The sequence below is a fragment of the Maylandia zebra genome, linkage group LG12, assembly GCF_041146795.1.
Source record: "Maylandia zebra isolate NMK-2024a linkage group LG12, Mzebra_GT3a, whole genome shotgun sequence".
Taxonomy (NCBI): Eukaryota; Metazoa; Chordata; class Actinopteri; order Cichliformes; family Cichlidae; genus Maylandia; species Maylandia zebra.
This window is the reverse complement of record NC_135178.1, coordinates 2543727-2568420: the sequence shown is the minus strand read 5'-3', so window position 1 is coordinate 2568420 and position 24694 is coordinate 2543727. Positions and strand designations below refer to the sequence as shown.

At 43.3% G+C, this 24694-nt stretch overlaps 1 protein-coding gene across 1 annotated transcript in view; it reads right to left on the bottom strand.

Annotated features, from left to right (window-relative positions):
* nr6a1a (nuclear receptor subfamily 6, group A, member 1a) overlaps positions 1-24694 on the bottom strand; it is a 119642-nt gene that overhangs the window by 40565 nt on the left and 54383 nt on the right. Inside the window, exon 3 of the mRNA XM_004558598.4 lies at positions 10830-10853. Within this exon, the coding sequence (XP_004558655.3) occupies positions 10830-10853 (24 nt within the window). The remainder of the gene's footprint in view (positions 1-10829; positions 10854-24694) is intronic.

The following is a 24694-nucleotide window of genomic DNA, read 5'->3' as shown; positions in this document are numbered from 1 at the left end:
GATATACGACGTGAACGAGCAGCCACGGTTGCAAAGGCAACAATGCACAGGTTGGGCAGCAGCTGGATGAAGGAAAACTATCATCTTCAGCAACACTTCAATAAATGTGTTCACAGGATCACAGCGCTGTCATAATGGTGCTTCATTATCACAGTACACTTACTGTTACATGTCAGAGCTGTTGCCAGGTTACACACCTAACTCAGAGGAGGCAGTTACCTTGGCTACGGCTGCATAACAGCATAGCTAAAATCAAAGATCTTCCTGCTTTTGTCTGCGGCATTAGGACACAAAGTGTTGTCATCACACACTGTGCCATAAATACTTACTATAAAACGAAGTGACATGTAATAGACTCACGCTTCAACTTACTACAGCTAAAGTCAGAGTATGTATATAAGATGTATGTGAGAAGATGGGAGGCCTGTTCTCTATCCTGGCCCTGGGCTGTTGGCTATGCTGTCACTGTATGAAATCCCTTTAACTTTAACTTCATGTCGGGTCAATGCAGTCAGCAGCCAGTGAATGTGTGGAAGCTTGCAGTGTAGGGTCAAAGGATGTCGATATCAGGCTTCCTCTCACAGCTCTGAGACCAGGGGAAACAATCAAATCATCAAACACTATGCATGGGTTATGCATGATTTTCACATGATGAAAAAGACAAGTTCTTAGTATCACAACTGCATGTTTCATGAGAGGCTAAAATGCTGTATGTTTGCATAACATTTTGAAAACAAATCAAAGTTCTGTTCCTAAACGCTGATGTGCTACAAAGTCAGCTGGAAAGAGCCGTTTTGTGGCTTGTTTGCTGGATTTCCCTGAACATTTGGGTAACAAAGGGCATTGCTCTGGTTGAGCTCCCTTCCCCCTCTCCACACTGTCACAAACCTCTCCACTCTTCAGACAAAGAGCTTCAAGAAAAACAGGCGGCACGGCTCTCGCTCTCCTGCAAACATACACACCATTTCCCAAAGCAATCGGCAGCATCCATCCATTCTAGCATTTGAGCTCTACACTGAAACACAGACGGGTAAACCCACAGCTCTTTATTTCTGACTGTTGTTAACACTTAGCTTTCATTCTTTTCCCTTCAGAGCTTTGAGGTGCTGATCTACGGACTGAAACCTGGAACGAGCCGCCTCCCCCTGCCAAAGGCCAGCACAGAAACCCTCACAAACTCCTCCTAAGAGCAAAGTTGTTCTCAATGATGAATGTTCAGAGGCCAAATAAAAGCCTTCTCTTGTGTTTTGGTAAATCCATGCGTCTTTTGGTCGCACATGAATGAGACCACATCAAGGGTGGGATTTTCATGAGTTACACACAATTTTATTTTGGACCCACACACCTAACACAAAAGGCTGAATAACAGCGCTTCGTCTCGATGTATTCAATAATAACGTTTAAAAACAGGTCACCTCAGGTTTACTGTTCTATAAGGACAGTGTCAGATTACAGCCAACGTTTCCTGATGTTCAGATCATCAACATCTGGGTTTCTAACACTACTAATACTGTAATATTGTACTGACAGACGAGCCGAACTGCTGATGGTTTGTTGGCTTTCTTATTAAATATGAATCAGTCTCAGTGTAACCTTCGGTCAGTCAGATCTCCATGTGATAACAAGGAGTTCATTTTCTATAGGAGGCTGAAAAACCTTGGAAGCCAGTGGAATAGACGCTTATATTCATGATTAATACCAGTGTGGGGGGTAATCACTGGGTGATGAGTGGATCCATGCGGCTGCTCTCTCGCTGGACGCTCCAAAGGCAGAAACGGTAAAACTGAGGTGACCTGGTCTCCAGATTTCACTGAGCGAGCCCAAAAACAGCCAATCACACAAGCCAGTCGTCATGAATTGAGTTATGTTTGCAATTTATTTTACATCCATTTCTAAATATTTCAGCCATATAAAAACAGGTCGAATCATCTGCTGGTCAGAGTGTAGTCCGGGGTTTGGACAGCGTGGGGCTCATCACATTCAATTTGAATAAAGCGCAGAATGCAGCTCGCAAAATACGAAACATGCTAATTTTATGTTGTTTGCATCGATCAGTGTATGTTGATGCTAATATAAACCATCTCATGGGATCTGTTTATGGAAGCAACGTGGGGAAGAAAATCAAGTCCCATAATGTAAAGCATTAAACAACAAAGCAGGGCCAGCCCCAGAGCTGCAACCAGTTCTCCCAGTTATGTTTGGGCTTCTGAAAACGACTGACGATGTATAAAAATAGCTGTCATTCATAAACGGGAATATTCTTGTTAACACTGTGAATGAAAGCTGAAAGTCACATTTTAAATATTTGACTTCAAATCACAGGAAAATGACAGATGATGACGTCCAGACTATTCGCTTAAAGACCATCTTCAGGTCAGCTCTGCCTGCGATAAATGTTTAGCAGCCACTTTCTCTGGCTTATTTTACATTTCCACATAACATTAACTTGGGCCTTTCCCACTCTGAGTAACTCGGTGTTTTTCCAGTCGTTGCTCCAGGTTGCTGACATTCCTCGAGCTCTGGTTGCCACATCGCTGTGCGTCCATTCCTGTGCAGTCACCACGCTCTGCTTAGCTTTAGTTTGCTTCCTTGCATTAAAACGTCTAAACCACGGGTCAGTTTTTAGTAGTAAATGAAATATAAATTAAGTAAATTCATATAAAAACAAAGCAAATAATGAATCAAAAATGTGGCAAAAGAAACAATAAGACAATGAAAGAAAAAGCCAGCAGGTTGCGTAACATCTGCCTGCAGCCAGCAGGAAAACAAAGAATCCCAGTGTGATTTGAGCTCAGTATCTCACAGCCTTTCACACATCCATCTAACAGTAATATTACTGGCTGTAACACTAACACTCACTCTAACAAGTCCAAATGAGGCTGCATGTCAAACAACAGCGTAACCTTCAGTGCAGATCTTCTTCCTGCCCACCTGAAGATCGAGTGTTTTAATACTCTCCTCATCCGCTACCTCATCTGTGACCAGTTTCCCAGAATTCCTTTGATCCCGATTAAAATACCCCACTAACACTGGCCTGTGGTCTCTCTGTAGCTCTGCTTTAATAGAAATCTCTCTGTAGGACTGCTGGATGGATGCACCAGCAACTGCACAACAAGCTGTTGAACTGTCAGAGACAAAACCCTGATGTTGGCATTTAATGATCTCAAACTCAGAGCTGCAATGTGCCCGTTACACACAGGAGGAGCCTTTAACGTTCAAGCAAGGTGAAGTGCAACACCTCTGTTTCACACACATATTCAGATATTCTTGCACCGGGAAGTCAAAGTAGGCGTTTCCATCATTATGCCAACCTGTCATTAAACACATGGAAGGTTAAAACATCAAAGTTCAATGTCTAACAGCTACTTTATACGAGAAGCTGTTCATTCATGTAATTCTACTTTCTGCTAAAAGTCAGCTTACTAGAACAAAGTAACCCAGAATTTCAAAAAGACGCAGTCATGTTGATGGAGGCTGATCTTAATCATTACCCAGGATGACTCATAAATATGAAGCTTCGTGGTTTCCTTTGGTGCCATCACTGTGTCGGCACGGCTGTCAGGTGGGACTGCAGATGTTAACATATTGACAGGACAGCTGCACGTGGCTAAAGACAGACGTGCAGAGGAACAGCGGACTGCATGTAACCCAGCAAGGCACTCAGCATTTCTGCAGACTGATTCAAGCTGCTTCATCTTTGACGTTTTAATTTTTTATATAATTAAAACAAAAGTACACCATGAAATGAAACTGCTTTCTGAACTGCCTGCCCTTTGAACAAGCCTATTAACACGACATGTGACTCTTTATATTTATTAGCTTATATTTTGACAGAGTGCTGCATCCGTTTCTGTTCCTTCAGGTGACCTTAAGTGTTTGTCACGGGACACTTAGAGTTTCTGTAACATTTTTAACTCTGTAAAGTTTAAATTAAAAAAATCAAAGGCACTCACAGCGAGTGCTCACTCAGTCTTTTTATGTCACGTGAAACCAAAAACCTAATCACCAGTCTGCTCTTCCTTCATTTAGCTTTTGAAACAATGAATATTGACCAGTTTTCATGCTCAAGCTGTGGGAACAGTGGGCCAAGTCAGCATGACAAAAGGTCAAAGGTGAAATCATGGCTTCGTCACAAGCTTGAGGACAGGAGGAGGAGGAGGAGGAGGAGGGACTCCCCCCCCATGCCCTGTTGATTTTTCCACAGTGAGTTTCCCAGAAGTGACAACACACCCCTGTTTGACTGACGCCCTCTCTCTCTCTGTTTTGATGAGTTGGCAATAATTTGATAGCAAAGTCATTAAAATTACATGTTAATCCTTCCCGGTGTGAAACTCAGCTGCTGTGTGTTCTGCTGTAAAGCACATGTGATATCACCATGCTGTGAGCAGTTATTACAGATTCTCTTCTTCTGATTTTGTTCTGCCATCATGTTTACATACATATACATCAGGAGTAACTAATGTGATCACTTGCCTTAAGACACAAGCAGTGACGATGCCAATGATGTTGAATGATGTTGTTTTACATTACAGCAGTAACCTTGGTAACCACACAGTCACTTGTTCCCGTTGTTAATACACTGTGGAATATTTTGAAGGACAGCGTTCATGCAAGCAGCTGTATGAAGTGTTCAATCCCAGCTTAGTGCCAAACTTTGGTTTCATGCTGCCTTTAAGCCCAGTGGGAAACAAAGCACACGTGTGTATCATTTCACCAAAGCACTGAAAGATGTTACCTCGTTAAAACAAAACATTCTGTCGCACCATCACATCATCGTCAGGCTATAGTGGTGATGGAGGTGCTGTACCACAATCCCCCAGCAGAGGGTGGTCACACACAGACCCAGAGCCCCTCTGAGCTCAGGAGACAAAGAGCCCGATAAGTCAGCAGCATGAGGTGACTTGTTCACTCACAGATATCAACAATCTGCAGAGCAGCGTGTGACCGCAGCCATCACAATGTATAGATGTGGGCCAGCAGCTTCGAGGGTGCTGAGGGCTGCTTCGCCTGCTGCTCGTCTCATCCACAGCCAAACAGCCAGCGCCACCTTTGATGTTTGCTTTCTCTTACCAGAAGCGCTTTCTTTTCCACTGGTGGACGACTGCTTTGGATCAAAGTACAGATATTTGTACGAGGCTGTCAAAAGCCCGTTTACATAATTCGTTTGCTTTGGAGACTGAAAATGATTTTCACAGTTCTCTGTAGCAGCTTTGTGAAAGTTTAGCAAAATAAAAATACTCACACAGCTCAAACCAATGCAGACAAGCCCAAACGTACAACCTACAGTCGGGGTTTCGAGTGGAGACCCCACCCCAGACTTCACTGTACAAAACAGCTGGGGGCACCCAACACCCGCTGTGCAACTCGAACGCAGACACGTGTCTGTCTGAATGCCACGAAGCGGCGAGCAGACGTAAACCTCACGCCTTTATTTTGAAGGAGGACAAGACAATAAGATGTCGGGTTCACAGGTGAGTCTGGCAGCAGGACGCCTGCTACGCCTTCTTCAAAAGCAGTGGTGCTGAAGCTCGGGTGGGACCGGGGTCTGTCACGTTACAGTGGGATCCCAACTCGTCTCCCTCTTCCCTCCATCTGTCACGCCCCAATCCTCACCCCCCACCTCTACACCCAATCTTTTGTCTGTTTTGGGGGTTTGGTAACTCACTTTGGTGATTTTTGGGGGGTATTTTTGGAGGAGGCGGGGGGCTAAACATATCTGCGAGGACGTAAGCGTGTTGGATGCTTTGAGAGCGTTTCTGGAATTCCCTCAAAGGCACATTTCAAAATGGCAGCCATTGCATGAACTCAGGGAGGAGTCTGGATGTGGACATCGAAGATTTAAAGACTGGCAACCTTCAGCTCTGAGGTCTGGACGACATCTGGGCAGAATATTTGGACATCTCATGCTGATAGAGGTAAAAGCCCACAGTGGCGGCACTGGGAGGCCGTCCTCTACAGTGGCTAACAATAGGTCCCAACAGTTTCGCCTCTTTAGCCCTTCCCCTCCCGTATCCCTCATCCCTGCTTTGTCCACACCGAGCTCATCCCTTATTTCTCTCACCCCCCCATACTCTCCCACAGCCACCCCCTCTATCTCTTAACCCCCCCAACCTCCCCCCACCCCCTTCTGTCCAGGCCTCCTCTTCTTGCTCCAGAACTGTCAGATGTCATTAGCTGCTTTCACGCTCATGGCCTGTAGGAATAACAGCCGTGAACCTCGCCGAACAGCGCCATTCTCCTGCTCCAGTTAGTTCTCCACTCAGCACACAGGATGTTGCACAAATACCAATGTTATTCACGTCGTGGCCCCTTCACTTACACAACATGCCCCAGCAAAAGGGCAGTTAGGCGGACGCAAATCTCAGCGGAGAAGGTCACGGCGCCGAGTGAAGATGCGCGCGTGTTGTATAACACGGTCACGCTCGCTCGCAATTATCAGCTCGTCCCACAGACTCACAGATCAACCCACGGCTTTGCTAAGATCTGCCTCATGTGGATCAAAAAACAGATCCACTTCTTATCTTCTTATGGAGCCACGGGCTTCAACGTTTTTTTAAATATATCATGCTCAGCTTATTCCCCATAAAGTTTCAGCTGCGGGGCAAGTTGTGCTTAGCATTAAAAGCCCACTGTGACCAATGAGCTGGAAAATGTGCAGAAGTTTTTATTGTGCACAGAAGCATTCTGCCATGGCATACATACATGTAACAGACGCTCCATGCAGATGGCTGATTTGCACGCTGAAGCGTCAGCAGACTTTCTTCAGGTTTGACGGTGCACACGTCCACTGATGGTCAGTAGAAACCGCAGAGGGGAAGAGCCAAACCAGACTAGCATCCCTCGGGCAGAACAAACCCAAACACCTGAAACTAATGTAACCCAACAGGGGTGGAGATTTTGTTTGTCACGGTAAGAATGTGCAAATTTTATCTACTCTGTAAAAACTGATTGATATGCTGGAACGTTACACACGAGTGCAAAGGAATGTTTGCATGTTTAAGGCTACAGGAAAACATTCCTCGGGGGAGGGGCTGATCTGAAGCCTGGGCCGTGCAATTATCAGTTTGGCGAGTGAGCGCAGATAGATTAATACAAACACGAGGAGAGCGCAATTTCTCATCACTCCGTACCCGACAAGCCCAGCGTGGAAGGAAGGCTTAGAGGCTAATAATCAAAGCAGATTAGCCCATGCTCTGATAGATGCTACGCAAGCCTGCTAATCATCCGAGTGATAACCATGAATCATCCAATCACAGTCAGAAATAAGCAGTGTGTTTCAAATTAGGATTTTGATTGAATGATCGCTGTATCAGCAGCCATCAGAGTGGCTCTCTTTGACTTCCATTTGCCTTCTCCAGCCCACGTCGCAGTAATTCCTCAGAGTTAATACAGTATGTGTAAGTCGGTGCATATTAAGCGAGGCAGAGGAGGGTGGGCGGAAACACTGGAGCTACAGAGAACCGCTGTGACTGTGATCTCAGGCCTACCCGCCCTGTGATTTAGCCTCAAAATGACAGACTCGCCCCTCGTTGGGCTACTAGGGCAGAGCTAATGACATGCTGCATGCGCTAACATGACTATTAGCCCACTCTGAGCAGCAGGAACTGACAGGAGCACAATTCTGTCATTACTCCCCAAGGAGATCTCTAATCAGAAAGGCAGAGACACCAGGAGACGCCGGTCTCGCTGGATTCAGCGTGGAGACAAAGAGGCAACGGGCTGGCTGCGCCTCACCTCGGCCTTTAGGAGCCCTGCATGCAGCTCTCAGGGGATGTGATGGGAACTGGTACCGGCAGTAAACATTGTTGTTCTTGTGCTTTTTTTGGCAGACATGCTTTCTAAGAAATGGATAATGTAATTGAAAGGCTGGATTTGAGCTAGAACCATGATCTAATCTGAGAAACCTAACCAAAGCCAACCTGCAACTACAAACCAGTGGATGTTTCCTAAACAGCAGCAGTGTGGACACAGCGTGCTGGAAGTAGGTGCTGTTACTAGCAAACTACACACAAGTATAGCAGTGACCAACTCTAAAGTCCTTTAGACACTGGACACATGTCATCATCAGCATGCTTCTTAGTTCAGGGATATAATCAGCTGTTCATGAGCACATGGACGGCTGATCAGTACCAAGACTGTGCTCTTACATATGGAAAGCTGAACTCATCTACCCAACTAACCGAATATTCAGCTGCTTTGTGCTAATGCTGCTCCTCCAGATGCCAAAGTTAGCTCCACTTTGCTGCCTACTTGCACAGAAGAGGTCTGAAGTGACGCTTTTAATATTTAAATAGCTGTACCTGCAGCTCTGACACACCACACATTACATAATGTGCATAACCTTCTGTGGATTTACGATCACAGACGTCCCATGTTGTACGTGTCACCACTGAGTGCTGATGAATGTGAATCCTCTCATGCAAAGATGGTTTTAAAAGTCTGAGTTAGTTAAATGAAGTAATGGCCAAACCCACAGCATATGTGACCCACAGAGGATAGTAACCACTCAGGTAACTGAGCTTTGAGCAGGTCTATTTCCTGGTACTTTACACTATAGCTGTCAATAAACATCTGCATTTCACATAAAACTGTACTTGACATTATTACTACAATTGAATTTTGCTTTTTTATTTTATGTATTTTTAGACACAGCTTAATGGGAGTATGTATATGTATTTTACATTATGTGAGTTTTTATTGTCTTTGATTCATTTTCTATATGTATTTCTTTTTTATTTGTTTATTTTCTATGTACTGTATTTTCCGCGCTATAAGGTGAACTTGAAAGCCTTTAATTCTCTCACAAATCGACAGTGTACCTTATACATATGAGCTTGTGTACCTTATAATCCGGTGCTCCGTATGTATGAATTCTGGTTGTGCTCACTGAGCTGATTTTATGTGCTACACGGCGCTCAGAAATCTGTCCAAAACTATTTTGGTACGACTTTGCTAAGCTAGGAAGCCGCACCGCATGCTGGATAGTCGGAGCATTACGGCTGCTGTAGTCAGGAGTCTGGGTCCTAAACTCCGTCAGCTTCAGGTCCTAAAGTCAAACGAACGCTGCAGCATCACTGAGAGTTACAAACTGTCTAAAGTCTTCCATCTGTAATAAAATGATCAGCGTTGCTGCTTTACCAGGTGTAACAATGAAGTTTAACATCCAGGCATCCATGAAAACAGATTTATTAAATTCAACGGAGTTAGAAGTTAGCAGGAAGTTAGCTCGCTAGCTCAACATTAATGAATCGATGGTACGGAAGTGGAGGAAGCAAGAAGAATGAGTTGAGCAGTGTTTGACTTATCTGACTGTTTGGTTTCACTTCATGCGCCTTTTAATCCAGGGTGCCTTATGTATGAACAGACCCGTTCATCGACAGCGCGCCTTATGGTCCGGAAAATACAGTACGTCCTCTTACGTCATCTCCAGCCTCCTCTTGTACCACACCAATCCATGAGCATGGACCTCCTCCCGGGCAGCTCCGTGTCTTGGTTAGGACCATCTATCACAGCAGGTTTCTCCTTCACTCTTGCTGCCATCCTTCTGTCACAATTCACCCCTGACACTGGTCTCCGCCCCCCACCCCACCTATGCTGGCCTTTGCTTTGGATCAGTTTGGACCTGATTGGTACAGTTGTGGCACCAATCAGCTGGACTCCATTCCGTTTATCTCTTTATAAACTGCTTAGTAGAAGCAGAAGAGTAGACGTTACAATTAGGCGATGAAAATGTGAAACAGGCCATCACGTTATCATTATTTAACATTTAAACAAAAACGAATTCTATTTTTATACAAAGCGCTATGCTAGTTTGCTTGCAGTTCAAATTCTTCATCTGCAGTTTTCCTTTATTCCCAAATCACTCCTTGTCATCCTCCTTTTCAAGGAGAACAAGTCAAATTTGTCCACATTGTTTTTCGACTAAGCTCCACATTTCCCACAGTCCCGTCTACGTCTTATTACAGTTTGCATGGCATATTCTCAAATGTTTATTTTGCACAGGCTATATAAGCGTGGCCGACTCTTTGATTAACTCCCATTTACAAAATGTTTTATTGTTTTTGTGGCTGCTCCATTCTTGGATGTAACGCTCGGTCAAAAGCTCAGACGTCTCTTCCTGTTCTGCATCAGCCAGCGTTTCTGTGCATGTCTCATAATGACCATTCAAATCGTAATTTTTAAACATGGCTGCTCTCCCATAACTGAGCACATTTACCTCTGATTTAAATAAACACATATTTAGAAATCCATGTGTTGTTAAAAACTCTACATTCTGCATCAGCCTCTCTTTTTGTAGTCCAACGTGACGTCGTTCAAAAACAGCAAACTCACATCTCTCATTAAGGAAATGTTCACTTCAAAATTAAATGTGATCTTTTCTCAAATAAATAACCAAAGAGAGAAAGTGACAGAGCTCTACACTGATCAGTGTTGGACATCTCAGCAAAGTGAGCCCCCATCAAGCATGGACCAGGTACCTGAGTCTGAGCTGAGTTAATGTCCAATAATACTAACAGAAGAGTGTGAGCCGGTGAATGTGTCACCGGGCAGACGTGATGCCAAAGGCTAGAAAAGAGTGTAACTGGACGACTTTATTGAAAATTATTATTTAAGGCAGCTACACGATCCAACACGATGTGTGCTGTATAAGGTGAATTAATGCCACGTATCAATACTAGTACCAGCATTAATGCTGGCTGTAGTAATAACACTGGCAGTAGGAGTGGAAAAACCAACCACAGTATTTCAGTCGTTTGATATTTGACGTGTTATCTTTACAGTAACTTTCAGTACAGCGTATCTGAATTCTCCCAAAATGTTCCACTTACCCAGGTTATTTTCCCCGACTGCATCTGTGGACACAGAAAACAAAACTCTTATCAATATGCATGATCAACAGATATAGACCGTCAGTGCATATTTAGGCAGTGAGACTGTCGGCTTTTTCAGCAGTAATGTTATGTCTAAGCAGGGACGCAGGCTGACGTGCTGAGACCTGCACAGGAGGAAGGAGCAGGTATGAATATTGAACCCAGTTCAGCAGTTCGCTGCTGTGCAGTTAAGTCACATATGTGCTTCAGTGCAGAGACGGAAATAATGATTTAAAGTTTGCCAGAAGTTTTTTTAAATTCTGGATTTTTGATCGATATTGTCTCTTTCCTTTAAAATGAAACTACTACAACAAAACAGACTCTTCATTTCTCTGCGAGCAAATGAAACACAATCAGTTAAACGCTGTAATGCCACGTTTAAGATCCCCTTAAACTATTATTCACATTCTTCAATAATCAACTGATGTGCAGCCCTGGCTCTGATACTGCTCAGTGTTCATTTCAACTTTTAAATACAATTTTATAATTTACAGCAACAGTCACCTAGGGCTGTGCGATATGACCAAAATCTCATATCCTGATATAAGACATCTATCGTCCGATAACCATATAAATCACAAGAATGTAACATTTTCTGTAAATTCTGTGAATCTCGGGCAGCTCGACTTGGTGAAGTGTTTCCAGCTGGGCGTCGCGTACCTGGAGTCGAGGGTTTTAACACAGCGGGCTCCAACCTTTTTTGCGCCACGGACCGGTTTATGCCCGACAATATTTTCACGGACCGGCCTTTAAGGTGTCGCGGATAAATACAACAAAATAAAACTAGTACCGGTACCGAAAAAAAGAAGATTTATTCATAACACACGTGAAAGACCCAGGAAACCAGAGTAAACGATTAAAAACGATAACAAAATAACGCTGACAACCGATAAAAACCCTGAAAACTATACATTTCACACCTGAGCCTCAACTCTCGCGGCCCGGTACCAAACGACTCACGGACCGGTACCGGTCCGAGGCCCGGGGGTTGGGGACCGCTGTTTTAACGATGCATGAAACGATACATTTTTAGACATAAGTTGTAACGGCGCCGTTTTCTTTGCGAGCATTTCTTACACGGCGTGCTGCGGGGAAAAGCCTGTTCTAACGTTTGAGTCTAAGGTTTCTTTTTTAGCACCTGGCGGCTCTTTTTTAATTCTCATCCGTAAATACTCTGCCTCTTTCACGTGATTCAGTTTATTTTGAAAAGTCTCAACAGGATCTTGAACTTTATTGTGAAAGGTTTATGTGGAAACTAAACCAGCGGACACGCGATGGTTTTGCCGTCGTTGTTGCTAACCACAACGCATAAAAACAGGCGCGTCTCTGTCCGTAGTGTGGCTATATTAAAAAATAAGACAAAGAGAGAACTTTAAGAAATTAATAAAGTCACTATAGTGACATCAGAACCATGAAAAAATATTGCTGTAAACAGTTTATTTTGGGACACCACAAAACAAACGATAGCGCGAAATGAAACGACAGATGTTTTTATATCGACACCCGATATATATCGTTATATCGAGCAGCACTACAGTCACCTCACCCGCAACATTAGAGCAAAGACCCAACAATCAGACGCTCCTTAATGAGGAGCACTCGGGCACTGTGGGGAGGAAGAACTCCGTTTTAACAGGAAGAGCTCTCCTCAACAGAGAGGGGCAACCATCTGCTGCAACCGGTTAGGTGGAGACCAAAAATATACAGTATATCGTGAGTTCACCACTGCATGCAGCGCAGTCTCTGATGTCGCTCCACCAGAAATTAACTGCAAAATGACAGCAGTGTCCAAAAGTGTTTCTAGTTTTGCTGATGAGCTCATTATACACGCTACCTAGAACGTTCTAAACAGGAAGTATTGTGGGTGCTAAACAGCTGCAGGAGTTTTGAGTGATTCGTTTGTTTAGTGAAAGTAAACGACAACAGCATCGGGGTCACAGATGTGACGGCTGGCTCGGGTTAGCTTCAGTTTCGTGGTCATCCACGTTTATATGCCGGCAGCAACCTCCTGGGCTAAAACTGTTGTGGCTTCTATGAACGTCCCAACGGTCCAACATAGGAAAATATAGCAACAATGTGTGTGTGAATCTGTGACACTGGTTAATAGATGTCTTCCAAACTGCACACAACCGCCTTGGTTGACTTATCAGATTTATCTAAAGGCTACACAACCCCTGTCCTCTTCATCAGCAGCTTAACAAAATTCTCCTGACATCTTCACACCAACTGCCAAAAGCAAGGCAGCCTTACGGGGCACAAACGGTGACATCACCCGAACAACAGCTAAACAAAATAGGCCACAGCTGTTTGCTTCTTTAGGCTACAAATTAGACTCAATATGTCACATGGCATCACATCACAGGCAGGACTGAGGAAATAAGCATCGAGTTGTATCCACCGGACCGACCCGCTGCCATTTCTTTCCGTTTGCTTTTCCACAAATGCACATTCAGAGCTCGTGCTAATTTGCACTAAATGAAGAATGAGCAAAGAAGGGGGTATTGGCGGGCGCTGGATGAATTATGGAGGGATTTAAATAATAAATGACGAGAGAGTCTTAAAAGAGGGGTGGGGGGCACTCAGGAAGATAGCGGGACACTTTGTAGAAGCCATACTCTCCAAAGAGATCTGGGGCGTATGAATAATACCTTACTGGGTCCATTATCGCGTATCAAAGCATCAAATGAATTATTCTGTGCATGCGGGCCCTCGGATGTGCATACAGCACTGCGATAGTTCCACTTCAACAAGAAAACAGAAGGAACGGGCCATTTTTCCATACGCACACATATGGGAGCAGCGATGGAGACACCTGGGACAAATCCGTTAGCTGTCAGTGTGGAGACATTAAAACAGAAAACAGTTCATAAAGCCTTTAATGATGCAGACACCGTATTTACACCACATGGTTGAGGAAACTCTATACATCATCCTCATATTCATCCGCTTAGAAAGAAAAACATCCAGCAGGGAACAGACGAGTCCCTCCAGAGACGAGAAACGGGAAAAAGGAGAAGGGTGGGGGATCGCGAGTGTTGTTTCTCAGACCTCTACTTAGTCTAAAAATACCGAAGCTGAGCTCGGTGGGAAGGTTTCCCCAAAAACCACCTCAATATTTTAGCACAAGTATGTGGGGGAGTACTCTTTTCTGAGGCTTCGGTTGAGGCCACACCAACATACGTAGTCTTCATAGTATCGGGTTACTTTGATCAAGTCAATTTGAACTTTCAATGAAGAGACACAGTGTGTCACACATGTGCAGCTCACAGCCAGAGTAGGGGGAGGACCCTAGACTGTTGCTGCAGCACACATTATACATACACACAGTATGTGAAGAAACAGCACAAACATGGATTTTGATGTGCAAAAATAGATTTTTTTAAAGCAAATGTTAAACAATCTTTGCAACTTAGTGACAGAGGATCTTCACACAGAACTGAAACCCCACACTGTGACAGTGTTGCACCTCTCTCCTGACCTCCTCCACAGATACGACAATTTAAATAAAAGATTTCAACACTGGCTTTCATTAGGAATGGGAATTAAGTGGGAGTCCAATTCCCTACAATTGTTAGTCAACCTGTCTATTGAGCCTGCCTATCAGTTCTTGCAGCTGCGCTACAATCAGCTGATTTCAGTTGTGTGTTGCAGGAACAGCGTCACAGTCTACACCGCGTTCCTAATTATTATTGTGTTTAAGTGTCATACAGATGAAATAAGTTGTTTTTCAATTAAACCCATGGATGAAATTGTGTCTCGGGACTCTTTGTATCACTGAAAACAATCTCGGACACCTGTAGCATTAGTTTGCCAGGTGAGCCCAATTAAAGGACAAACTACTAAAGAAGGATGTTCCACATTATTAAGCAGGTCACCGTTTTCAAGCAATATAGGAATGAAAAATGATCTCTGCTGCTGAAAAGCATGAAATAGTTGAATGCCTTGGACATGTAATGAAAACCTCAGATATTTCACGAAAACTTAAGCGTGATCACCATAATGTAAGAGATTTGTGGCTGAGTCAGAGCACACACGGGTTCGTGCAGGTAAAGGCACAATGATGAAGGTTTCAGACAAATACATCCGATTAAGAGAGCAGCTGCTAAAAGGCCATCACAAAGCAGCAAACACATATGTGAAGCTGCTGCAAACATCAAGCTGTAGGATCCTCCAGAGACCTGCAGTTGTGCATAAACCACCTCTAACCAATGCTCACAAGCAGAAACGGCTGCAGTGGGCCCAGAACTACAAGAAGACTCATTTTCAAACAGTGTTGTTCACTGATGAGTGCAGCGCAGCCCTGGATGGTCCAGATGGATGCAGTGGTGGATGGTTGGTGGACGGCCACCATGTCCCAACAAGGCGGCAACATCAGCAGTGAGGTGGTGGAGTCATGTTTGAGCCAGAATCACGGGGAGAGAGCTTGTTGGCCTCTTTAGGGTCCCTGAAGGTGTAAAAATGACCTCTGCAAGGTATGTGGAGTTTCTGACTGACCACTTTCTTCCATGGTAGAAAGAGAAGAACTGTGCCTTCTGCAACACAACAATCTTCATGCAAGACAATGCACCACCTCATGCTACAAGGAACACCTCTGCATCATTGGCTGCTATCGGCATAAAAGGAGAGGAACTCATGGTGTGGTCCCCATTCTTCCCTGACCTCAATCCTATTGGGAACCTTTGGAGCATCCTCAAGCAAACAAATAAGAGGGTGGGAGGCCGTTCACATCCAAACAGCAGCTCCGGGAGGCTATTCTGACATCCTGCAAAGACATTCAAGCAGAAACTTTCCAAAGACTCACAAGTTCCATGGATGCAAGAATTGTAAAAGGGGTCCTGTGTTAATATGCAAGTTGACCTGTTTAGATGTTTTTGATTTCAGTGAATATGTTCCCCTAATGCTGCAAATTTAACAAATGACCATTTTCAATTCTCTACAACCTATAAAACGTTTTGTAACTCTGTGTGTGTAATAATTTGGAACAGAGCGTTTTAAGTTTTTTATTTTTGACCAACATACTGTTTTCATTGGCAGCTTTGATGAGTAACATATGAATTATACTCTAATGGCTGATGACTGCAAAACTATGCCGACTGTCATTTGAATCGACTATTTAGGAAAATCTGAGAAAAATATCATTTGCATAATAATTTGGAACGCGGTGTAAAGCATGCACGTGCACGTTACTTTTATTTTTGTTACATAAAAAACAAAATCCAAGCATCCGAGACAATAAACTGCAATATGTTGCTAACACAACTTTGGCTCTTTGCAAGCACCTGCACAGAGAGCATGCTAACGCTAAGCTAAACAAGAACCCAGAGTGAACCCCGACCTCAGCCAGGCAGCCAGATCCTGAACTTCAACAGGTATGAAAACATCATGTGTTTCTACCTGTTCATGATTCTAAAGTAGAATCATGGAGTGATTGTAGCTCAGAGGCAGAGCAGGTCAGCTACGAAGTGGAAGGTTGGTGGGTCGATCGCAGGCTGCTCCAGTCTGCATGCCAAATATCCTTGGGCAAGGCACTAACCCATGTGTATGAATGTTAGATAGTTAAGCACTTAACAGCTCAGAAAAAGTGCTTGTGTGACTGTATAAAGTTGTCTAAAGCTTTGAGCGCTCAGAGTAGAACAGCGCTGTGGGGGTCGTTGTAAAGTCTGTGCTGGTTTTCAAGCTGTCGGCTTTATGTTCTATGAAGAGAAACATGACAGTAAAATAACGAGTGATATAATCAATTACTTTCTCTTGGAAGTAATTAAGTAGCATACTGCATTACTTTTAGGGAAAGTGTTCTGTGTAACATGTGTAATTCTGACTTCTTTGAGTAATGACCTCAACATGAACAAAGCTTTGGCCATACAGCAGGCAATGAATTGACATGATACTTGGTGATGCTCATAGAAGAGCCAATGAGAATCGATAAGGAACCTAACTGATAAGGAAGTGATATCGATAATGGAATTGCTAAATTCTTATGAATTCTCAATCCTAGTTTTCATCCACCACTGATTTTTAAACGTTGTTATTTGAGTGTGTGTGAAGTCCTCTGACATCACACGTGACGCTGAATTGTTCACGTCAGACTTGAAGATGGTGAGTATCGTGCTCTTCTACTCTACCTGAGCCCTCAAAGCACTTTTTGAATGCTTCATGGGAAGCATCCAGCAGGCTAGGCATTAGAGGTGGGAATCACCATACATCCCACGATACGATATTATTGCAATTTTTTTAAATATTTTGCGATATTCAGATTCTGTACATAAAGGTAAACTTTATCAATATTCATTTTATCTAATATCAAAGTCTCACACTCAGTCTTTCTCTCAGTTCAGTTTTATTGTTGACAAACTGAACGGTTTGTATTACAGTCTAGTCCAACTTAACTGAATGCAACCATCTGGTACAATTACAGCTACTCTGAACTATGCAATTTATGAAAACTATGCAGCCCCTTCAGCAACTGAAGAATTTGAAAGTAAATTAAAACAAAATATAATTTTACATTAAATAAAAAAGTTTTAAACTTAATTAAAATAAAACGTGTCTTAAATTAAAATAAGTAAACTGTCATGTTTATTGCTGCCATAAAACATGTTAAACACATTTGGACAGTGAAGGAATGTCAGGATTGTTGCTCAGAAAAAGGATCAACATGCTCTGAAGTCAGAGCACAAAAACCCTTTTTTGTAACAAAATATCGATTTCTGCTGTCCCTGTATCGATACATTATTAGCAAACAAAATATCACGATGCTACACAGTATCGATTTTTCCCCACCCCTACTAGGCGTCCAGCAGCGTAACTAAGGAAGGACGATGAGCCACCTGATCCATTATATGCTTTATCATAAAGGAAAGTAGTCTAACGAGTCCAAACTGGGAGCTGGTTGCACAGCAGATGCAGTTGTTGTACTTGACTTGGCTAAATGTTGTAAAGGGGTTTTTCTTAGTTTTTCCTGTGGTCTTCCAGAGCTTTCAGTGCTGCACAGTTATCCGCTCCAAACCTCTTTTTAAAGAAGGTAGCAGATTTTGGATTTGTCTCTGCCTCTCTGAGGTTGATTTGGGTTTTAAGCTAAATAACAGCCTCCTTTAGTTGCCCCAACATCTCTTTGGACATCATATTGTCAGTGATGTCAGTGGCAACATAATGAACGTGAGTTGGATCATGGCATCAGCTCCAGATGTGTCATCTGCCCAAAGTGTCCTGGAATAATCAGGAGACAGGCCTCACTTGGCCACGTTGTCTAATTTTTGAGCCTCACGAAAACAGCTGTAATTCCTAAAATGTTGATGCTCAACTTTTGTTTTAAAACTTATTTTGTTTTAAAATTCTTTGTTTTAAAACCTACTGGGGTTGTACACAGAGGAACATTTTTTAAAATATATGTTTTTGCCCAACAAATCTTAGACTTAACTGTAAAAACTTGATCATTCAGTTCCTGTGAGATTTCAGTTTGGATCAAATATTTCAATCATACAAAAGATTTGTTTCCAGGGGAATCAGAAGTTATCCATCGTTCACAGCCACTAATAAGCTGAAGGATCACCACCAGCGAGCGCTAAAAGCTGAAAGAATGAACAATAAAAGGATTTAATCAATTATTATTCTGCATTTTGCAAACTCAGAACGCCACAATTTTGATGTCAAAGACAAAGTAGACCAACTGTGTTGGAAGTATGTACACGTGCATGTTCAGACACCTCCTGCAGCTCTGTGCTGTTTGTGTTTGGTCTGAGGCTGCAACAGTATCTGAGGCCCGGGCTGATATCACTCCTAAGGCAGGTTTCTTCAGGCAGCGTTTCACTCTGCAGCCCCTGAGGAGCAAAGGAGTGCGTCTGGGAGGAAGGAACTTATTTTGGTGACTCTGGGCATGTCCTGACACCAAACTCCCGGACGCCGCAGTGCTCAAAGTGAAGGTCAAAGAGTTGAGGTCATACCAAGGCAGCCTGATCAAAGTCCAGTAGGATCTCTGGAAACATAAGCCCTCAGTCAGTCCTTTGTAAACAAATAAATAAATAAACAGAGTTGATTGAGAGGAAAATATCCCCTATTCACAAGCCAATACCCACTCATTTATATACACTATAATCCACAGTCCACACACTCTGACACATTCATCCAGGCCATCGAGGCACCTTGTTATTTTAGTATCTGAGACAGTTATGAATGACAGAGCCCAAATGAGGCGAGATTTTTTTCCATTTAGCAGGAGTTTGGGAGTGTTTCATCTTATTGCTCAAATGACAGCTTTTAATGGCGCAGCATTCATAACCCGTGCCTCTTATCATGGCTGCCTCCAACACTTGATGGAATTTGCCATCACACAATGGTTGGAAAATACACTTCAAAGGCAAGACGCATCTAATCTCCTCCACTCTGCACATTGCAAATTTGCTGTGATAATAAGATCCTGCTTTCCCAAGCATTCTTAGGGATCTGAACCAAGCATGAGAATTTCATCCCCCCCCACCCTCTGTTTCTTTCTATCTTGCTCACTCCCTATGTGGCAGCGTACAGAGGGGGCTGAGGAAGTTGTGCTGCAGTTTGAGAGAATCTCCATAATAGCAACACTGCATATCTGTGGACGCCATCCCATCCTTATGTAAAAGCCCTATTTTACAGTTTTATTCTGCACACACACACACACACACACACACACACACACACACACACACACACACACACACACACACACACACACACACACACACACACACACACACGAGTGAGACATGACTGACAGCGCAGCACACTGACCTAGTTTCCATGTGGCCCAGAAAGATCAAGCATGACTCCCTTGAAACTGCTATGGGCACAAAAAACCTGGTTCAGTGCATTCAGCCAGGCCAGTGCACATTGGTGAGAGACCAACCTACCAATCGCACTGCAGCAGGGAACAGCAGCTGCTTTAACTACAGCTTGCAATGCAGACGTGTGCCTGTGATCCCGCATCGCCCCAAATCCTCACCAAAGTCACAAGACAAGAGGAAGCACAAAAAGGAAAGGAAAAGGCATCGAGGAAGCCCTGCAGGTGAAGCTGCGTGTTCTGTTTAGTCTGGCTGAGGACGGGCTTGTCATCGCACAGGCACAGCTGGAGGACGTGCTGCAACGACGCCCCTCCGACCCCCACTACCCAACTCCCAGCACCCTACATATACCACTCCACCCCCTCTGGGTTATCTGTACACATGGAGAAGGTTAAGGATGGCGATGCTATCATAGAGAGCGTATTAGCACAACAAAGAGGTGTTTCAGAGACAGGCCCGGCAGGGTAATTAACTGATCCCTTAAAAAGATGCTGTGTTCGATACAGAAAAACATGCTAATGTGAAGGCGTAGTGTCGACTGCTAAAGGAGGAGATGCAAACTGAGCCGTTGTCACGTATAAAAAAGGAAAACGTCACTGTGAAATTGCAGTTTTCATACCATTAGCATAACTTTAAAACTTTCAGCAGGATGTTTTTAAGCTAGCTTAGCACAAACACTGGAAACTGAAGCCAAGAAAGAATGGAAAAGATAAGAGACGCTGTCATGACGACACACTTCCACCGTTTCAGACTGAAGGTGACGATCAAAGGAGCGGCTGAAATAGCTCGTCCGCAAAGTGCCGCACGTCTCTCTGTTGTGTCTCTACTGTGTTAAATGGCATTTACCAAAATGACCAGAGCAACTATTATAATGTATTAAATAATCATTACTATCATATGTTAAATTCTGAAAGATAAGCAGAAGAAAATATTTTTCAAAGCATCCACGTGTCTGTTCTCGTGGTACGCTGTAGCTTCCCGACTCTCTACGTGTGAGTGCAGGACAACAGTTTGAATATCCATACCACTCAAAGCTTTAAAATCACTTTTGAAGAAAGAAACATTTCTATTAAACATCAAGTTTATCACAAATGTAAATATCAGCTATTAATGAAAACAAACACTCATAAAACTTAAAGATTAAAGTATTTTTTGAATACATTTTCAGCGCATGTCTCGACTGTATTCTAGCAGCACATCTTTTAACCCAACCTGACGTGTTCGTGTTAAAGGCTTATCCAGCCTGTTAGCACAGCTGAAGGATATTCTGGCTCGTACTGATGCTCTGAATAAAAGCTTTCCTCTTAAAGCCATGCACGTGTTTTTGAATTCAAGGCTATTCCAACTCTGAAATTACCAGAAAGTTGTTAATTTCATAGAAAAGAGTGTATTAGTCCATTCACTAACTGTCCTCTGCCTCCTACTCAGTGAAGAGAGCAGCACACTTTGGTCTGAACGGAAGAAACTTTGTATCTTAGAGCCATGGACAGCACAGAACACGTGAACCAGCCAGCATCACTCACTGAAGTCCCGTCATGAAGTCTCAGGATGAGTTTTCACCAGCACTACCTTGATGCTGTGAAACTGCACACTCGAGCACTAACGACTAAGGCAAGGCAAGTTTATTTGTACAGCACAATTCAACAACAAGGTGATTCAAAGTGCTTTACAGAGACATTAGAAACAAGAACAAATAAAAAGCATGATTTAAAATTGAATAAAACAAGCAAATTAACTAACTAATTAACAAACAAACAACAGTATATAAAATCAAAACAGATAAAATCAGAACAGTAGATAAAATCAGTAGTTAAATGTAAGTTTTGAAATTTAAGCTTAAAGTGTGGATTTGGTGCTTTATTCAAATGCAGCTGAGAACAGGTGAGTCTTCAACCTGGATTTAAATAAACTGAGTGTTTCAGCTGATCTGAGGCTTTCTGGGAGTTTGTTCCAGATATAAGGAGCATAAAAGCTGAATGCAGCTTCTCCGTGTCTGGTTCTGACTCTGGGAACTGATAAAAGACCGGATCCAGATGACCTGAGGGATCTGGAAGGTTCATACTGGGTCAGGAGGTCATTGATGTATTTTGGTCCTAAACCATTCAGAGCTTTATAGGCCAGCATCAGAACTTTAAAGTCTATCCTCTGACGGACAGGCAGCCAGTGTAAAGACCTCAGAGCTGGACTGATGTGGTCCACTGTTTTGGTCTTAGTGAGGACTCGAGCAGCAGAGTTCTGAATGAGCTGTAGTTGTCTGACTGATTTTTTAGGTAGACCTGTAAAGATGCTGTTACAGTAATCAAGCCTACTAAAGATGAATGCATGGACTAGTTTTTCCAGGTCCTGTTGAGACATCAGATCTTTGATCCTTGAAATATTCTTGAGGTGATAGTAAGCTGACTTTGTTATTGTCTTAATGTGTTTTTCTAAGTTTAGGTCTGCATCCATCACTACACCCAAATTTCTCGCCTGGTTTGTGGTTTTTAGATGTATAGATTGAAGTTCTCTGGTGACCTGTAATCGTTTTTCTTTGGCGCCAAAGACTATTACCTCAGTTTTGTTTTTGTTTAGCTGGAGAAAATTGTGGCACAACCAGTCATTGATTTCCTCAATGCATTTACCAAGAGCCTGTACAGGACTAACAACTTATCAATCACAACAATATCTGTCTATATCTATATCTGTCTATTAGGGCTGCCACAAACCATTATGTGAAAGTCGACTAGTCAGATCATGGACGTAACACGTACAGCTTATTGCACCAGCAGCATCTGCTCTTATATAACTATCATTAGCTTACAGCTTTAAGTGTTTAAGGTCTGTGCTAACTAAAAATAAAGACAAGATGATAGTTTATTAAATTTTAATGATTCGACTATCACAATAATGGTTTGTGGCAGCCCTATTCGAGACGCTTCAAAAACTTCTAGCACAGTGACGCATCCTAACATCTCCAGACAGCATCAAGCCAACAACAAAACAACAAGACACAAGAATGACAACAAAGCTGTGTTTTGTGACTCAAACGTAACATGACCCAAGTAAAAACAGAATCTCTGGGGTCTACGTACGGCCGGGTAAGGACGCAGCTCAGGTGAGGAAACGGCACGCACGTTATTTAGATGACAGGGAAGTGGATCGGTGGATCGACTCTGTCGTCCTGACGCTTTAATATCACTCGGGTGTGACTGGGAGGCGAGTGAAGCCGGGGAGGTATTTTGTTAAAGCCAAACAAAAGGCTTATGCAGCAGCGTGTTGCCGAGTGTGGAGCTCTGCGTGTTATCCAGGTCAGAGTGATCTAATCATGTGTGAATGAAAGCACTTGGCTGCGCTCCAGGCCGCGCTATGCCGTCATCACTCAGGGGGAAGGCGAAAACACACGTACACACACGCACACTTGCTTTGCTACGAGAGCGAGGACACATCGATGCAAAAATGCATTTCATAAATATACCTATAGAGTCTGCTAAATGGAAAAAATGAATAAATAACCACGAACAAACACGTCAGCAGGGCCGTTTACCAAAGTAAACAAAAGGAGGGGAACTGAATCCAGCGACACGGCTGAGGGATGTGGTGTCCTCACTCTAAACATAAACTCAAACATCAACTAAATGAACCAAAAATAAAGTGGAAGAAATAATGCAAACAGATCTACCAGCTAAGATTTAAAAATATAAGAGAAATCAAAATGAGCCACAAACACACAGAGCAGACGCTAAAAGAAGAGTTTGGACAAGTTAATGTGACGGCTACCTCAGAGATGGTTTCTTTGCTTTGGGTGAAATAGTGGCAAACTTGGGCACGGTGGTTAGCACTGTTGCCGCACAGCAAGAAGGTCCTGAGTTCAATTCCACCATCAGGCCGGGGTCTTTCTGTGTGGAGTTTGCATGTTCTCCCCGTGTTTGCGTGGGTTCCCTCCGGGTACTCCGGCTTCCTCCCACCGTCCAAAGACATGCAGCTTGTGGGGATAGGTTAATTGGATAATTCAAATTGCCACTAGGTGTGAATGTGCGAGTGAATGTGAGTGTGAATGGTTGTCTGTCCCTGTGTGTTGGCCCTGCGACAGACTGGCGACCTGTCCAGGGTGTACCCCGCCTCTCACCCTATGACAGCTGGGATAGGCTCCAGCGCCCCCCGCGACCCTGAAAAGGATAAGCGGAAGCGAATGGATGGATGGATGGATGGATGGATGGATGGATAGATAGTGTCAAACTTACTTCAGCTAGCTGGAACATTGAAAACCCCAATACGACCCACCTGTGCCTAAATAAGGATCTGACCTTTCCTAACATCACTACAGCCTGCCCAAACCCAAACTTAGAGAGTCAAACACTCTCCTCTTGTCTTCTCCCTTCTGTGTGGCCAAAGCGAGATTCAGAAAACACACCAATCACCAAGCTTCACGTCACAGAACAACATCCATCAGATGGTGAAACACAGCCACACAAATGTGCCAAAGACTGAAACCACAGAGTCACCAGGAGAGACAAACGGAGAAATCTGTCATGTCCTTCAAAGAAACTGCTTTCAGGAAATCCAGCTCCGTAACAAACCGAGCTCTGTTCCTTCTTGCAAAAACTCACATTTTCTCAAAAACCTCAGGATACCAAGTGCTGTATGGGCAAAAACCAGCTCAGGCTAAATAAACTCCAGATCTTCCTTAACCACCTCCACTACAGCGAGCATTTTGGCAATGAACTCATCCCAATCCTTTTCAAACCATAATAAGTGCATAGCATGAAATTTTAATTTACGCAAACATCCACAAAAAAAGAACAACTTCAAAAACTCTGCTCCAGCTGTAAAAATGTAGTCAGCAAAAAAAAAAAGAAAAGAAAGAAAGAAATGGTGAAAACAATGAAAGAACTGAGTTCATTACAACAAATGAATCTGCCACTCAAACAAATGTCCTTCTCACTCTGAGTAACAGCAAAACCTTGATAAGAGTTTGTGTATCCGGCACGTTTGTTCGAGCGAAATCATTCCTGATTTAAAAAGTCAAAACAGCCA